Source organism: Amphiprion ocellaris, chromosome 11, assembly GCF_022539595.1.
Source record: "Amphiprion ocellaris isolate individual 3 ecotype Okinawa chromosome 11, ASM2253959v1, whole genome shotgun sequence".
Taxonomy (NCBI): Eukaryota; Metazoa; Chordata; class Actinopteri; family Pomacentridae; genus Amphiprion; species Amphiprion ocellaris.
Window position 1 is genome coordinate 20231799 of NC_072776.1, and position 16722 is coordinate 20248520.

The 16722-nt window shown below is 37.9% G+C and overlaps 1 protein-coding gene across 4 annotated transcripts in view; it reads left to right on the forward strand.

Annotated features, from left to right (window-relative positions):
- col18a1a (collagen type XVIII alpha 1 chain a) overlaps nucleotides 1-16722 on the forward strand; it is an 85959-nt gene that overhangs the window by 64494 nt on the left and 4743 nt on the right. For all 4 annotated transcript variants that reach the window (XM_023285187.3, XM_023285184.3, XM_023285185.3 and 1 more), the window contains 30 exons: nucleotides 628-654; nucleotides 1703-1900; nucleotides 2170-2196; nucleotides 2371-2433; nucleotides 2539-2616; nucleotides 2721-2771; nucleotides 2895-3017; nucleotides 3134-3196; nucleotides 4689-4733; nucleotides 5367-5498; nucleotides 6718-6789; nucleotides 7398-7424; nucleotides 8463-8561; nucleotides 9251-9286; nucleotides 9517-9606; nucleotides 10132-10164; nucleotides 10441-10476; nucleotides 12170-12229; nucleotides 12335-12412; nucleotides 12563-12598; nucleotides 12719-12772; nucleotides 12958-13029; nucleotides 13661-13735; nucleotides 13835-13865; nucleotides 14996-15049; nucleotides 15142-15176; nucleotides 15273-15404; nucleotides 15561-15720; nucleotides 16200-16264; nucleotides 16435-16563. In XM_023285187.3, the coding sequence (XP_023140955.2) occupies nucleotides 628-654; nucleotides 1703-1900; nucleotides 2170-2196; nucleotides 2371-2433; nucleotides 2539-2616; nucleotides 2721-2771; nucleotides 2895-3017; nucleotides 3134-3196; nucleotides 4689-4733; nucleotides 5367-5498; nucleotides 6718-6789; nucleotides 7398-7424; nucleotides 8463-8561; nucleotides 9251-9286; nucleotides 9517-9606; nucleotides 10132-10164; nucleotides 10441-10476; nucleotides 12170-12229; nucleotides 12335-12412; nucleotides 12563-12598; nucleotides 12719-12772; nucleotides 12958-13029; nucleotides 13661-13735; nucleotides 13835-13865; nucleotides 14996-15049; nucleotides 15142-15176; nucleotides 15273-15404; nucleotides 15561-15720; nucleotides 16200-16264; nucleotides 16435-16563 (2181 nt within the window). The remainder of the gene's footprint in view (nucleotides 1-627; nucleotides 655-1702; nucleotides 1901-2169; nucleotides 2197-2370; nucleotides 2434-2538; nucleotides 2617-2720; nucleotides 2772-2894; nucleotides 3018-3133; nucleotides 3197-4688; nucleotides 4734-5366; nucleotides 5499-6717; nucleotides 6790-7397; nucleotides 7425-8462; nucleotides 8562-9250; nucleotides 9287-9516; nucleotides 9607-10131; nucleotides 10165-10440; nucleotides 10477-12169; nucleotides 12230-12334; nucleotides 12413-12562; nucleotides 12599-12718; nucleotides 12773-12957; nucleotides 13030-13660; nucleotides 13736-13834; nucleotides 13866-14995; nucleotides 15050-15141; nucleotides 15177-15272; nucleotides 15405-15560; nucleotides 15721-16199; nucleotides 16265-16434; nucleotides 16564-16722) is intronic.

Sequence of the window (16722 nt, forward strand, 5' to 3'; positions counted from 1 at the left end):
AAAGCTTTGGGGATATCTCCTAAAGGAACACTAGAGGGAGCTGCAAGTCCTGTTTCATATATAAAGAAGTTTTCATTTATTATATTGTATATTTGATGTATTTTGTTCTGTACATTTTACACATATAGAAAACTGTATGTTTGTTGATGCACTCTCGTTAAATTTGTGATTGTGTAAGTCAAATGTCATCACAATGATTCCTCTGAAGTGAGGGTTCTTCATGACATTGATTTGATCATCTTCCGTCAAGAAACACACACACTTATCCAAATATGGACAAAAACCAGAAAAAAAGGAAACATGCACATACGTACAACAGATTCAGTTTAGCACAGGACACAGACATACAAAGGCCCGAAATAAATCATGATAATATACAGTTAAAGTGTAAGTAGAAAGTAAATTGTTATAAATTCATATAATTTACAATTTTTTTGAATGTGTAGCTCTGTAATTCTGCAAGATTTCATGTTCACTGGTAAACCCCCAATTAAAGCATAAACACTCCATGATGTGCTTTAAGTAGAACTCAACTGCATGTCAATGCCTTTTTAGTGGTTCAAGTCAAAATAATTAGCCTGTGAATACTGTTGGCACTGACTGCACGGTTTCTTCTTTAATTTTTAGGGAGAACCTGGAGAAAAGGGAGCAAAGGTAAGCTACTGATTTTTGTTTTTCCTTTTTCCTCCTTGATTTGAGTTTCTGTGGCGCACTTAATGTTTTGTTACTAAAATTAGATAATGATTTTTGGTTCTTCATCAGAGTCCCTCACTGGAACATGTCTTTTAAAGGCACCACATGTTAAAAATCTACTTTTATTCTTTTTTTTAGGCTGTTGTAAACTTTGAGATTTAAACTAAAGGCTGTTAAGATATAAAGATATTTGCTTTGCATTCTCCAAGCTCCCTCACAACTAGATCACATCCCACATTCCTCCCAACAAATATTCTTTTTAGTGGAGGGTTTAGAACTGCCCTGAAAGCAGAACAAACAGTCTTTTCAGTATTTTGTCCGTGGGGACGTGAGATTTTCATTAATTTGCCTAAAAGGATGGAACGTCTAATAAATTAACTAATGGTAATCTCATAGTTTTTATTTCTTGTAAAATTGAAAGACTCACTGTGGGCTCAAACAGCACATCCATGTCTAGAGGCAGAGAGAACTTAAAAATGGAATTGGTTTAGTATAATAAAGGTATAATGCCATAGTATAATAAATTGGAAAAAAAATAAATAAATGGAATAGAATAAACATTCTTCCAAGTGCCTACATGTGTAACCAGTACTGAAAAATGCTGGTCTGCATACTATAGATATTTATTTATACAGCCTCTTGAAAACAAGGCATTTTCACACTAGTCTGCACATGAACTTTAGGAAAATGTTTCACCCTGCTAAATGTGTCTTTCACAAATTTGGTATATCATATTTGAGCCATGCTGCATTTGTTTTATTGCTGAAGTATGTTTTAATTTCCTCTCAATCTCCTCAATTTGTGTCCATACTTGTGTCCTGTTTGTTGCTGTCTAAACACCGCCTGCAGTTCAGTTCAGCCAGTTAGATTTTCTTTGACTTGTCGTTTTTTTTGAGGGTAACATACCTTTCAAACCTGCTGGCAGGTTTTGGGATTTGGGGGTGCGGTTGACGGATATTGATATTTTTTTAGTTCTCCTAACTTAACACTGATGCTCCTTTATCTTCAGGGCAGTGCAGGCTTTGGCTATCAAGGGAAAAAGGGTGATCAAGGCCCACCTGGCCCCCCTGGTCCCCCTGGCCCTCCAGGATCTGCAACCGAGTATTCGGTTGGCAGTGACGGCTCAGTTGATTCAAGAGTCCCTGGACCCCGAGGACCACCTGGGTCACCAGGCCCCAAGGGAGCACCTGGAGAGGATGGAGAGCCAGTTAGTAGATTGCAGATTGTTTACTTAAAATTCAATTTGAAAAAAAAATGTGCTGTTGATATATAACACTTGCTGTATTAGTAGCAGCTTATATGTGAAAACCATGGAAACTATCAGCTACACACCGTGTTTTCAAATATTTCCTTTTAAAGACTCTAATACAAAGTTACATTTAATTGATACTATTCGCCAAAAATGTTGGCAATTTTGACTATATATACCTAAATGTTTCACAATGACTTGTATCATCCTTTATTTCAATCTTGCAGGGTGATCCTGGTGAGGACGGAAAAACTGTGAGTTGTTTTGTCATTTTTTTGTTACCTCAACAATACTGATCAATGGCTTTGGATCTTTTCATTTGGTGCCACTTACATATTGAAATACAGACCTTAATCCTGTGGTCTGTGTTGTTTATTATGCCTCATAACAGCGTCCTGTTCCCTAAGATTATGATTTCCTCAACACAGGGCCCTGAAGGACCTCCAGGCTTCCCTGGAACACCAGGAGACCCTGGAGCCAGAGGAGAGAAGGTTAGAACTACCGACAGAATAATAGCAAAAAACACTGCAAAGAAGCAAATCAGTGTAGTAGAACACATCAGACTTCCCATGTCTTAATGAGACTTCTAAATACAGGGAGACCGTGGAGAAGGCCAACCTGGCCCCAGGGGACCCCCAGGACCTCCAGGACCCCCAGGACCTGGATTCAGATCTGTGAGTTAATCTTGGCCCCAGTCACATACAGCGTAATGTTTAGACATAAGCAGAGGACTGTCTACTCTCATTAAAAACAACCGACTTTGACTAATATGTTTCAGACCTTTGTGGACATGGAAGGTTCAGGATTCCCAGATTTGGAATCTATTCGGGTGAGAAGATTTAAAACTTCCTCTCATCAAGAACATCATCTTTGTTGCGCTAAATTGTTGCTGAATTTCTGCTATGTAGGTAAAAACCAGCTCTGTTACATTTGTATATTTGTATGTATGTAGGGATTGCCTGGGCCACCCGGGCCTCCTGGTCCTCCTGGTCCACCCGGTCCCTCTACAGGTGGCACAGCAGGGAGTTCTGGAGCATTTGGACCACCAGGAAGGGATGGAGCACCTGGACAACCTGTAGGTGTCAGTTTTTGTAGTCTCTCAACACCACCAACCAGAATCTTTCCTAAACCCTAACAGTCTAACTGAATCAAATACTACTGTATACCTAAACCAAATCTTTTGGGCTTTAGGGCTTGCCTGGTTTACCAGGTACTGATGGCCTCCCTGGAGCTCCTGGTCCCAAGGGAGAAAAGGTAGAAATGATTTTTCCTTCTGTAAATACTAACAAAAGGTGATTTTTAGCATCTGTAGAACCTAAACCTCCATTATGTGGACAGGATTTAAAAACGGTTATTAATATTCACTTCATTGCATAGTTTTTTGGGCTTTAAACAATTTTTATTTTATGGCTATACTATGATGAAACACATCAATTCTGTAAGAAGTGACATTTTTTACAAAATTTAGAAAACAATATTACTTTATGGGTTAAACATTGATCATAACACCATTTACTGTAATACATCATCTTGAATCTTGCAAGGCCAATGCTCAGGACATATCTATATCAATAAATTGACATTGTAAATGAATGTTAACACCCTGTAATCAGAGGTGGGTGGCACACCCTCAGAGGAATTTTATATACATGCTATTCAAAATTCTATACTTACAGGAGTTTAACTTTTTTAAAATGACCCTCCAGTTAGTATTTTTCAGTTCTGGCAATGTGGCTCAGACTTGTGCTTTTTACAACTGTAGAAGTGTCACTCAGACCTTCACTCTACACTCCTTTTAACTAACATCATGCTGCCGCTCAGATATTGACCCCATTTTTCACGTGCACTTCCATTGCCTTGGCTCAAAGAGTTTCGGGCATTACAGAGGCTGGAGCCAAACCCCTCAAACTGCAACAGCCCAGAACTGCAATGATCCTCCACCACACTGATGTTCTCTTCTCAGGATTCTGGAGCAGAAAAGTCCTCCACCTGCAAAGAATCTTTTATGGCACACAGGTGCCTTGCGATTCTGTGTCACTCTCCATTTGTCTCTGGCCTGTGGATGTCACAGGCACCACCTACCTCATACATCTGCAGTGATATATAATGGCTGGAGTTAGGCTGAGATCTGGGGGTGGAGTTACGATTTCATTTCCAACGGTGATACAGGTAGTTAACAGTTAATGTTAGCTTTGGCATTGTCCCATTACTCTGCATAATGACTCGTAGAAATTAAACTTGTTGGGTAACAGAAGGAGATTTGAGGTCATGGGACCATCTGTTGCTTAGCATTTTGTTTGGTGGTTTGCCATAATAACAACTTCACCATAAAAGAGTGACCGCTTATGTTAGCAAGACCCACGTGTAGGAGGCGCTGACGAAAGAGTAGGTGTTGAAATAACACGAACAAACCCTGGTGTCTGGTGGGTGCATTTTCAGAATATAAAACAAACTTAACTAGTCAGAAAAGGAGGACGATAGCTTGTATCAATGTTCATAGGCTACACAGCACAGAACTCTCTGATGCCAGTCAAGTGCTGCCATTGGAACCATCTACCCAGACGCCTGAAGCATAGACACTTTTCTCATAAATGAATCCAGAGTTGGTTTTGTCTCATTATTACAAATAATCATTTATTCTCCTAAGAAATAAAGTGAGGAAAATTCAAGTTTTAGTTTTTTAATGGCTGTTTTGACTTTAATTGCTGTTTGTAAATATTTTGTCGATCTCTGTTTCCCAAATCAGGGTGATTCAGGTGAGCTGGGTCTTCCAGGAGTAGTTGGAGCAAAGGTGGGAATTCATTACCTTCATTTTTTGATTCATTTTACCTTAAAGTCATTTTATTGTGAGATCTACTTTCCAAAACACAGCCAAATGTAAATGACCCTGGAAGAGCCCATGACATGTCATGACTTTCAGTAATTCTTAAACTTTCCTATCCTTTTCATTTCTCCAGCCAAGTTCCTACTTTTCTTTTCTCACCAATCTGCTGCCTCACTCTTTATCCTCCTCCTACCCTCATAAGCCTTCCCATCTGCAGGTAACTGGGCTTCAGCAAGTCAGCCATCAAAGGGGATTTGTGTCTTCTAAGAATATGCAAATGTTTGTCAAATATTGTCAGCTGCAGTCTTGACACAAAGTCTAATCTGTGCACTGGCTATGGTTTTATTTAACATGAGTTATGTCTGATTTAAACAATGAGAATGGATCATTATGGACAACAGTGTGTTAAGTTATGGTTTGCATTCTAAAAACCACACTTACTAGTACTGATAACTAAATGCTGCATGGTATTAGTAAAAACAAACATATTACCATGGTCACATGCACTTCACTCAAGTTTAAATTTTTTATTTGCTTTTATCTTAGTTTCTATTTATCCATCCCAAACGCTGACTTTTCTCCTTTTATTTCATCTTTCAGGGAGCTCCAGGAGACCGTGGTTTACCAGGACCTGCAGGAGATCCTGGACTGGCTGGTCTGCCTGGACCAATTGGACCGGCTGGGCCCCCCGGTCCTCCCGGACCTCCTGGACCAAGTTATCGTGTTGGATTTGTAAGTTCTCCTTGGCTCTCTGATAAATGACAAAATGTCATACTAATAGATCCATAATGTAGTGGTATTGGGGACAGTTTATTGGGAGAAAGCTAATGAAGATGTAAATTAAATTGTGAAGAGATATTAAATTATAATGTACAATACAGTGCATTACTCTTTTGTGGTACTATCAAAATTCTAACTGTACTTATTTACAGCTCTTCGTGTGTAGCAAAGGTTTTCCATGGTCTAAAAATTGGTGCTAAAACCCAACAATATACGGAAATGAAGTAGCCAGAACAGAAGCTACCCTTCTTTGATTTGAAAGTGGGTATTCAGACCTAAAGCAGTTACTGTAAGCAAAGGATTTGCAACTAAATATTAAGTCTTGTTATTCTGCCAAGGAATGCGGCCGAGTTATGTGATGATCAACGTACGTTTGTCTGTCTATTAATCTGTTTATCTGTATGCAACATTACTCAAAAACGGCCTAACGGATTTGGCTGAAATTTTCAGGGAAGGTCAGAAATGACACAAGGACCACTTGATTAGATTTTGGCCATGATGCGGGTTATAGTCTGAATAGATGGATTTGTTAAAGATTTTTGTATCATTGCGAGATAGCATCATGGTGTCACTGTAACTATGACAACAAGCGAACGCTGACGATCGCATGGTTGCGATCCTACTACAAATCGACCGCTGTGGACTTACCGGGACTTTTCTGTTGGAAATCATACAAGGATTTAGCAGTCTTGGCGGAGTACAGCACTTTCTGAGTGCTTTTTTTGTTCACTTTAATCTTTTTTAAGTCTGTCTGTTCCAGTACTTTTGCTCACCTAAAAAATTGGTGTTCCATTACAAATAATGCTATCCTCTAAGCTGTCTATCAGATCCAGATGTAAATACCTGGAAATAAAAGCTGAAATGTTCTTCTCTTGTCTCATATTCATCGTTTGATGTCTAACCCAAATGTTTTCAGTCTACAGCAAAAATAAAGGAATTGCCCTTACTGTTCCAAAACTTTTGGAGGGGAGTGTATATCTGTGTCACAGACATAGAATAGTGAAAGACTTTCAGTATCAACTTCTGAAATACAGTATATACTTTACCAGTGAAGGGAATGATCTTAAACTGTTCCTAAAGTATTTAATCTCAGAATATGTGTATCAGGACAGAGAAAACTAATTAAAAGTTTTTCAAAAGAGCTTTGATAACATCTTTGTTGTATTTGAAGGATGACATGGAAGGATCTGGTGGGGTTTTCACCAATGGGCTTCCTGGTGTCAGAGGACCAGAAGGAGTACAGGTACATACATTCCTTTTAACTACAGGTCCCGCAGAACATAATATATTTCACTTAACATTATGGGCAGTAATGTAAATAAGCAGCTGGTCAACAAAGGATACTTTGTCTAATCAAAGAACTGGCTTGTGCATATTTGTAAAAGTAATGTTATTAGTGTATTTTGGTATTGTTTGTTGTAGTTCGAGAGTCTAGGTTGGAGGATATATGTATATGTCTTTATAATTTTTATTAATTCAATAAAAAGTGAGGCTGATCCCAGATCTGATCAGCAGCTATTACTTGTAACCATCTAAAGCTGTTGAAAATGGCATATCAGTGTTCTTTGGATGGACAGCAAAACCAAGGCTTGGTAAAATTGTTTCATTATTTTAATGTATTTTGGTTCAAGTTAAATCATACAGGCTGTTTGTAATCGGGCTTCCAGACTGTATAGCAGCAAAGTACAATTACTTCTGTTAAAACAATATGACATGCATTTTTACATGTATGTAAATATTAAATTGAACTAATCCAACACTTTTTAGCAGGAAATTGTAAATACATGATGAAGAATGACGATGGCATGCATGAGCTTGCAAATAACCTAGGCAAATGTTGTGTGCTTTCAGGGTCCTCCTGGCCTCCCTGGACTGCCAGTAAGTAAATGAGGATTTTTTTTAAAATTAGTATTATTTTTTATGATGAGCTAGTCTTCCTGCCTCTTTACCAACTCACAAAATCATTCTATTTTTAAGGTGAATTTATTTGACTATATGAAATATTAAAAGAACTCATAAACAGGCCTGAGGTACCTGGGACTGAACCTGTGCTCCCCAAAGTTTATTGATGATTTAATTTAACATTCTGGTTTGGTTATTGATGGTAGACTCATCCTTGACACCAAATATTACATTCTAATCTGTCATTTCTTTTTACAATAATTTTGGTAGAAAAAAATAAGCTCTTTAACTGTTTATTGATTGAAGTGGAAATAAGGTCATTGCATTGTCTAGAAATGGAAATTCAGCAGGAGGAAAACTGAACACACAAAGAGAAATGAAATAGTCCAAAAAAAAAGTAAATAAATGGAAGCACTAATACAAAAAGCGGTGTAATTAACTGCAAATGAAGAAGCAAGAGCATATCTCAGATGGAGCATGTTGGCAAACACTGAGCATAAACAGTCACATGATTCATGTTTCTATGGATGTCTGCAAAATGTTCACAAAGTAGCAGCCCCTAATCAGTAAAAGTTAAAATGGCTTTCCAAATGGTTCACTGGTGGTTAAGTTTTTGTGCCTGTGTACAACTGCACAGCTGGGTGTTGACTTTCAGTGGGATCAGAAATATGAGCCAAGAGCTATAACTAAATAATTGTTTTTAAACTAGTAAAAATTTGTTTTAACATTCTGCTACTGTAGTTACATAGTTGTTAGGTCGTGTTAGGTAGAGCTGCTTACCTATATATATAGATTATCTTAACATCTACATTCAGATTTGAAACAATACACAGTCCGACATGAATGATCTGCACAGGAAGAAACAAGGAGATAAAGTATTAAGAGCTCAAAGTAGTACAAAGTATATTGGCTTCCTGCTGTACCAGCAATCAGCATTTGGTTTTGCATTCACTTCATTTGTGTGTTCTTCTACATTTAGATTTTCACTGGTCTAACTTGAATGTACCTTTGCAGGGTAAACCTGGGTTGCCTGGCATCCAAGGTCAGAAGGGCAGTGAAGGTCCTACAGGAAGAGACGGGCAGCCAGGCCTGGATGGCTTCCCTGGCCCTCCGGTAAAAAAAGAGAAGAGAAAAGAATTCCTTCTGGTTTAGAATGAGACAGATTAGACAAAGAACACTTCACATATCAGAGGACATACAGTGTTGACACATAGTTAGATGTGTCGCAACTCAGGATTTAGTTTGACATGTTACACTACAGACTGAGCAAACCGTCAAAAGAAGGAAGCACTCATGTTTTGTTTTTTTTATCTGAGACTGTCTGACTCCTAGATGTTTCACCTACTTTTGTTTGTATCATCTGAGTTCACAGCAGTGTCATAATGCTATTTATCCCCATAGCCATTCAGTAAAGGTAATTCATAAAGTCCTTTGTATTTAGTATGTTCCAAGTTTTAAAACGTCAATCCCTTATAAATGAATGTGTCAACCAGTATTGTAAAAAAAAACAAAAAAAAAAACTGTGATATATAAATTTGACATTTAAAAACACCTCATTTCAACTGAAGCTAGATATTAATGTAAAGGTGAATTCAGTTTCACATATTTCAAATGATCTACATGCATGATCATATTTAACAGGTTTATTGTGTTACAGAATACAAGAGGAGCAGTGCTTTTATTGTCTTGAAGTTTCATTTTAAAAAAGGTTATCTTTTTTCAGAGCTTTATGAAGCATGTACCAGGACGTACAGTGCTTCCACCTTTCTTAAAGTATCTTTTGCGTCGCTCTTATTTTACAGGGACCAAAGGCTGAAAAAGGTGACAAAGGAGAGAGGGTAAATAACATTTTTGTCTTTACAGTAACATTAATTTGACTACAAATCAAGTATCTGTAAGATGCTGATCAAACATTTTCCTAAAACACAGATGCCATCTAGCTTTTTTTTTTGTTCCTTTATAGTTATCTTTCTTAAAACTGTGTCCTATTGTCATTTCTTGTTTGAATAGCATTCAGTTTAGGATGTCCTGTTACATGGGAGAGTTATTTTTCCTTTCGTGGTTTTAGGGTGAACCAGGTCGAGATGGCACTGGACTCCCAGGTCCACCAGGTCCACCAGGACCACCAGGACAAGTCATCTACCAGACATCTGACAACGTAAGTGTCAAAAACACACACAGCAGAAAAATCAGGGATCAGCCAATCAGCCTGGCCATTTGTCCTTGCCAATATTAAGTTGTTTTTTTTTTTCCAATTATCTGTATTGATTTTTTTTCTTTTAAAAATTAATCGTAAAAAAGGTTATTTTTAAAATGTTCTACTTTGGCTCTGATGCTGCCGCCGCTCTGTATCTATAGTCACCCTGAGGTCTCAGTGTCCCATCCAGAGATCTGTCCGATTGGCTACATGCCAACATTTGTATTGGAGTTTGTTATTCAGAATTTTGACACAAAATTTTCATTTTTACCACAATACGAAATCACTTCCAAATATCAGTTATTGGTCCCCTTGATTACTAATAATCTACATCAGCACTGAACTAGCCATATTGATCGACCACTTGCAGACATGCACATAACCAACACTGTGAAGTAGGATTTTGTAACAGACTGTTTGTTCTACACTGAAATATAAAACAGTTAAAATCAGTAACTATGTCCATCTCAACTCCTTTTTCTCCAGTTTGACGGTGTTGCTGGCAGAGCTGGGCGTCAGGTGATCATTTTACACAGTAATACTGCAACCCAAATATTACAGCTTCACATTGTATTTGATAAAGTGTGTAGAACAGGCGAACACACAGTTTTTGCATTTGCAGACAAACAAGATAATAGCATCTGTTTCCAAACTTCTAAACTGAGTAAAAGCAGCACTTACTCTATAACCTGACATTAAACTCAGATCAGTGAAGGACAGGATCAGATGTGCACACTTTGGTTTTATTTATAAAATCAGTAAAACCGAGACACTGAATAATGTTTTCTTGTACAGGGTGGGCCTGGTTTACCTGGTCAAGCTGGATTTCCTGTGAGTATCCCAGTCTTACATCATTTATACAGTGCATCTTGTCTACTGTGTGGATTATTAAAGTGTTTGTCTTTGTATTTCAAAAACACCAAAAAGTCAAAAATGAGATGCTGCCCATTCAGTATGATGGCAAAAAAATTATGATGTCACTGTTTACATTCTATATTTATTAATTGTTCTCTTACTTTAAAAAAAATCCCAAGAAATAACCAAAGAATTTGCTATGTCACTTCCCAGTACTTTGCCAGTTTCTTTTCTCAGCTGCTGTGGTCATTGAGCCATTAACATAAATAAGGAACATTTTAAAGCCAGTACTGAAGAAAGTAAACAAACACGGGGCAAAAAATTTTGAAGCAGAAGCAAGTAGCAAGGTTAAACATAGATAATATAAAGAATTAATATCAAACATGATTGAATTACTACAGTACAGATGGCAAAGGGAACACCAGAAGGGACAAAGGAACAGTACAACGGGTGTAATAGCAGGTCAGTTGCAGTTTAAAGATCACATGCAAAGGAATGATAAGATTCACAGAATTATATATTTAAGAGAATTATGGAAAGTTGTTGTTGTGAAAGCTGCCTAGCCAAAGGATGTTTCAACACTTAGAAAACAATGCCCCCTATTATGGAATGTGTTAATTTATCTGTAACCTTTTCCTGAAATATGAGTCTGATAAATGGGAAAGGTACAAGGCTATTAAGAGTTTTATATAAAACTTCCACTGCCCTTCAGTGACCTTCAGAGCTTGTTGGTACATTGTAAAGGCTATATTATTGTATGAGAGGTGAGAGACCAACTTGTTCAACAGTATAATCAGAATTATCATCAGAATCACACATGAAGTTTTTCCAGCTTCATGTGTTGAGTATCATTGTCAGTACTCAACGCTTTCATACATCTTATCTTGTTTAAGTAGAATTCTGGTTTAGTAATACTTGTTTGACTTGTCTTTTGTTGTTTTGTTTTGTTTATTTACTGAGAATTGGGAGTAATATAACAGTCGGTTGTACGGTATTTATAACTTGAAAGCATGAGCTGTTTTTCACCTGATACACATACTGAACACTGTTGACAGTTGTTTTCACATTAAGATGCAAGCCACTATCTTCAAGGCATTTTGTGACATTTTCAGTGATCTGTAACTCTGTAGCTGACTGGTGTATTTTATTGTATTCATTCTTGGGCAACAAACACATAAATGAAAGGGCTGGGACATTGACTTTGGCTCAAATCATTGTTGGTTTTCATGAGATTTGTTCACAATAACAAAAATATAGAATATCAGCAGACTCAGACTTAAAAAAAAAAAAAAGAAAAAAAGATTAGATTGTCAATGCTGAAGCTTTGTGTGTGGGGACACGGCCCTACTGCTGACATTTGTATTCTAGACTGTGTTCTTATTCTTCATCCATATCCATCACTATCATTTGGTCAGTATCATTGCTTTTCTGAGATACTATAGTGATACTATATTGCATTTCATTTAGTTAAATAAGTGGGTAATATCTAGTTTTTACAGTGTTTCTAAACAATAGTCCACTCATGAGCTGTGCTAGACAGACTAATACGATGGCTGATTATACTGGTTAGAATTGATCTATGGGGACGTGTTTCTTACCATCACACGACTGTTAAACTGACCTCTTCTTACTTTACAAGTGCCATGTTGATATTTAATCTATCTCACAGGGTCCTATTGGACCGAAAGGTGACAGAGGAGACCCTGGTCCTCCAGGCTACGCAGTGAAGGTAAAATCTAATTTAATGTTCAACAATTAATTTAGTCCCATGTTAACACGAACACAGCCCTTTCACTGAGTCTGTGTTGTCTTCTCATTGCTGCTGCATGTTCAGGGTGAGAAAGGTGAGCCTGGCTTAGTAATCGGACCAGATGGAAATCTTCTGTATCTGGACGGGCTGAGTGGTCCGAAGGTGAGCATTACTACATCTGATTGTGTGTCAGTCTGAGCATGTGGTAAGTGTTGATGTCTGTTTTGATGTATTCAAGCTATTGTGTGAGTTTTGTTTTGTTGGTACATTTGTTCTTTAAACTCATTTTCTTTTTTTCCCCATGCGTGGTAGGGAGACAGGGGGCTTCCAGGACCTGTTGGACCAACTGTAAGTGTTTGAGTTTCTAAAATTGCCAGGATAATGTACCTAAACTGTTGAAAAGCAATTATGTATTTTCCCCATTTCACATTCTAGTAAGCTTACAGTGTTCATGATTTATTGTTGCAGGGCCAGTATGGGCCTCCTGGATTCAAAGGTGAAATAGGAATGCCTGGAAGACCAGTAAGTGTCTTTCTTCCTGTCTAATATTGATATTTTTTTTACATGACCATGTATTGCTATTCTGTATTTATATAAAGCACCATATACATTGTCGCTGACTCACTGTATATGGTTACATTAGTACAGTTTTTACCCCTTTGTGTTTTTCCAGTGCAGATATTAAAACAAAGACTTTCTCTGTTCAGGGTCGCCCTGGTGTGAATGGATACAAGGGTGAGAAAGGCGAGCCAGGAGGTGGTACTGGCTATGGCTACCCTGTAAGTATTAATATTACTTCTAGTCTGACTCACAAGATGTAGACTTTGGGCATAAGCCGACCATTTCAACTGTACACTTCACACAGCTGTCTCCTCCCCTTCTGCTTTGACTTTTTATTTAGCTTATTTCATTTTAATAAACCTTCATTTACCTAGGCAACCTTGGCTGAGATCTCTTTTCGATTTCTGTTCAAGTTTGAGCTCACTAGTTATTTATATTTTCTTCAGAACATCTCCCTTTGTAAAAGTTCCCATGTAGCACCAATAACCCAATCCTTGTTTAATGCAACATAATTCTACTCTGTATGTTGTGTCTTGGAGGAAGAACTTGCTATGAGTGCTACTGTTCCCCTCAAACTGTTTTTTGATGCCACTCTGTGCTAAAATGTTGATAGAAGTTAACATGGATGTAGATACACCTTTCCACAGTGAATGGCTCTTTCCAGAACAGGCATTTTTAATGCTAGCCAAAGCTGTACATGTTTACTTCACTGCTAGCAATAACTGATGTGGATATTTTATTATATTTTATTTTCCTGAAACTGTTTCTCAACTTACAACTGGGGCTATTAATCTCTATCTGAAAGAGAAAAAAAAACACAAAACAACTGAACAATATTGTTTTCATCAGGGAGTCCCTGGGCCACCAGGACCACCGGGACCACCTGGACCCCCTGGTCCAGCCACTCCTATAGATCGATTCCATGTGAGTACACAAGATTTATAGTATAGATATTTATAGGTATCAGTTGATATCGCTCATGTACCCTAGACTGAATTTTTGATTGTTGTTTTATCTTCATAGCGTTATGATGACACTTCAAGGAATTACCCAGGTAACAATATTTATTGTTTTAACATCGAAACAAAATACAGCAGGATAGAACTCCTCAAAGAGAGAGATCAGAATGGAGAAGTTAAGTAAATGTGACAACGGAGGAGAGATTTATAAACGGTTTAAAGTGTCTGGAGAGATGAACAGTTCTATCTTAATTTCAGTTCAGTCCTGCTGCTTCAGTCTGAAGTGGATATAAACTCTGCTGTCAAGAGATTAAGCTGTCAAGACTGAATTTGAAGAATGAGTAGATAAAGCAGAAGAAAACTGTTATCAGTAAAGCATGGTGTTAAGCGTTGTGGAGTGCTAAACTCCGTTACACCTGTGAAGGAGGCAGAAATCAATGCTGCACATGAGCCATACTCTGCATCACACATTACCCTAGTGGTGTTAGTATCAGTGGTCCAAAGTATCTCAACTAAATTTTGTAGGAGCTGAAACCCTCCAAAGTTGATTTTACGTGGTGCTGTGTAAGTTTATTTTAATGAAACGTTAGCTAACGTTAGTGTAAATAATATTGTATTGGTCTTGTTCTCTAATGTTTGATGTGAACCTCAAAAACCAAACCCCTCTTTTTCATGTCATCATCTGTAGCAAATGTAGGACAAGTTGTTTTGCAAATTTTGACATCTATGGAAGATGGATTTGCACAGCTAGCTAGCAAACTGTATGCTGTAGTAGGTGTAAAGATGTGATTGAGCAGGAGAACAGCCACTAAATGTGGGTAATTTGCTTTCTTTCAGCATGTAACATTAGAATCAAGAATGCTCCAATATGAATTGCATTCAGGCTTTTGTGGTTCAAACATCTATGGCAGTACAAGTCCAGAGAAGCTGCTCAACAGAGGATCTAATTTACCAGTTGTAGTGGTATTTGACACTTTAGAGACTGCAGCTTTCCTCTATGTTTGGGTGTAATTTCAGCACTTTCAGCATGCACGTCCCCAGCGTTTCCAAATAGAAAACATTACTCATTATTTTATAACTTGAAACCCAATTTTATATACTTGGCAATTTTTCATTCAAATTTGGCCATGTGGTTCAAAACACATTTTTCTGAGGTGTGACAAACTTATAGCATAAATTAATTCTTACTTTACATTGCCTTTAAATATGTTGTAATTTGTTGTAGCAATCAAAGGAGAAAAAGGAGAGCGTGGTGATCGTGGACTTCCAGGAATCCCAGGTAAACCTTAGAGTTTGCATGAATAAAAACACTTACACGTGTATATCTACCTGCAGGACTGTGTTTTTCTAAAGCACTTTTCCTTCTTCCAGGAACAGGCTCTAATTTCGATATTTACACATTTAAGGTAAACTACCTCCACAGTGCACCTCCATCAGTTTTATTGCTATGCTAGATGTACTGTCAGAGGAAAAAACATCATAACATTAAATGTTTCCAACAGAATGAACTAAAAGGAGAGCCTGGAGACTCAGGTGTCAAGGGAGAAAAGGGAGAGCCTGGTGGTGGATATTATGACCCACGTTTTGGAGGAGTACAGGGCCCACCAGGGCCACCTGGCAACCCAGGTCTACCAGTGAGTTCTCAGAGTACAGTATCTTATTTGTATGTTTGCAGATCTTGGTTTGTGAGAAGATCTCTGGTTTACTTGTATGTTGAGCAGCAGACCAGTTATTATAAACAAAAGTTGTTTCTCCTAACCTTGTAGTAATTTAGTTTTCACTCCTGTTAGGGTCCAAAGGGAGAGTCTATAGTGGGCCCTCCTGGACCACAGGGACCTCCAGGGTCACCAGGGGTTGGATATGATGGGCGTCCAGGTCCTCCAGGACCACCTGGACCTCCAGGACCCCCAGCATCTCCATCACTTCCAGGACCATATAGACCCAATCCCTGTAAGTGACATTTTCTCTGCTTAGAAATACTAAACAATCCCTAAAGGGTTCAGATATTACTCATGCCTCTTTTACAACTATTGAAGAGACCTTCAGTTGAGACTTGAGAAGAATTTAGAAGAAGTACCACATCTTCCTCTTACAAATGAAAAACTGAATTTATAAGTAATAAAATACATCATTGCTTTGTTGCCACAGCCTTGGTCTGGTATGACTATTAGCTTGTTGCTAATGTCAGCTGATGTCAGGTTGTGGTATGTAACATATATTACAGATTAACTCTGCTGGCTTCATGGCTCTTCTCCAATATGTTTCTGCTGCTGTAGCTCAGCATCTTAGCAAAGAACTCCACGACTGTTTAACACTAGTTCGGTATTTAGCAGCCATAGTCTTGCATGAAGCCACTGTTTGCACTTGAGACAAATTCACTTGATCTGTTGACAAATAAATCATTGACAAGCTTTTATTTCATTTTAAAGCTGTAAGTGTCCCTGGACCTCCTGGTCCCCCTGGCCCACCTGGAAGTCCTGGTCTCTCTTCTGGGGTAAGTCCAATCAAATTAACCACAATTTATACAATCAATATACAGACTATTTCAACTGTGATACAACTAAATGTGTTGTGTCTTAGATTTATAAACTTGATAAACTATGGCATTTATTTTTTCAGTTTATTGATATATACAGGTGTTCACAGTATATTTATTTTCTGCAGGTTACAGTTTTGAGGTCATATGACACAATGATTGCTACTGCCAGACGTCAAGCAGAGGGCAGCCTCATCTACATCATAGACAGAGCAGACCTTTATTTGAGAGTACGCGATGGACTGCGACAAGTCATGGTACAGTCATCTACTTCCTGAAAATGCAATGCTGTGAATTTTAGCACATATATGAAAAAGGCATTGGAACTATAGGTCACACCACAACACTTAAATACAGTTAGATCCTAAAGTTGCTGTTCTAAAAATTATTTTTGGCTATTAGGCTACATTAAAAAA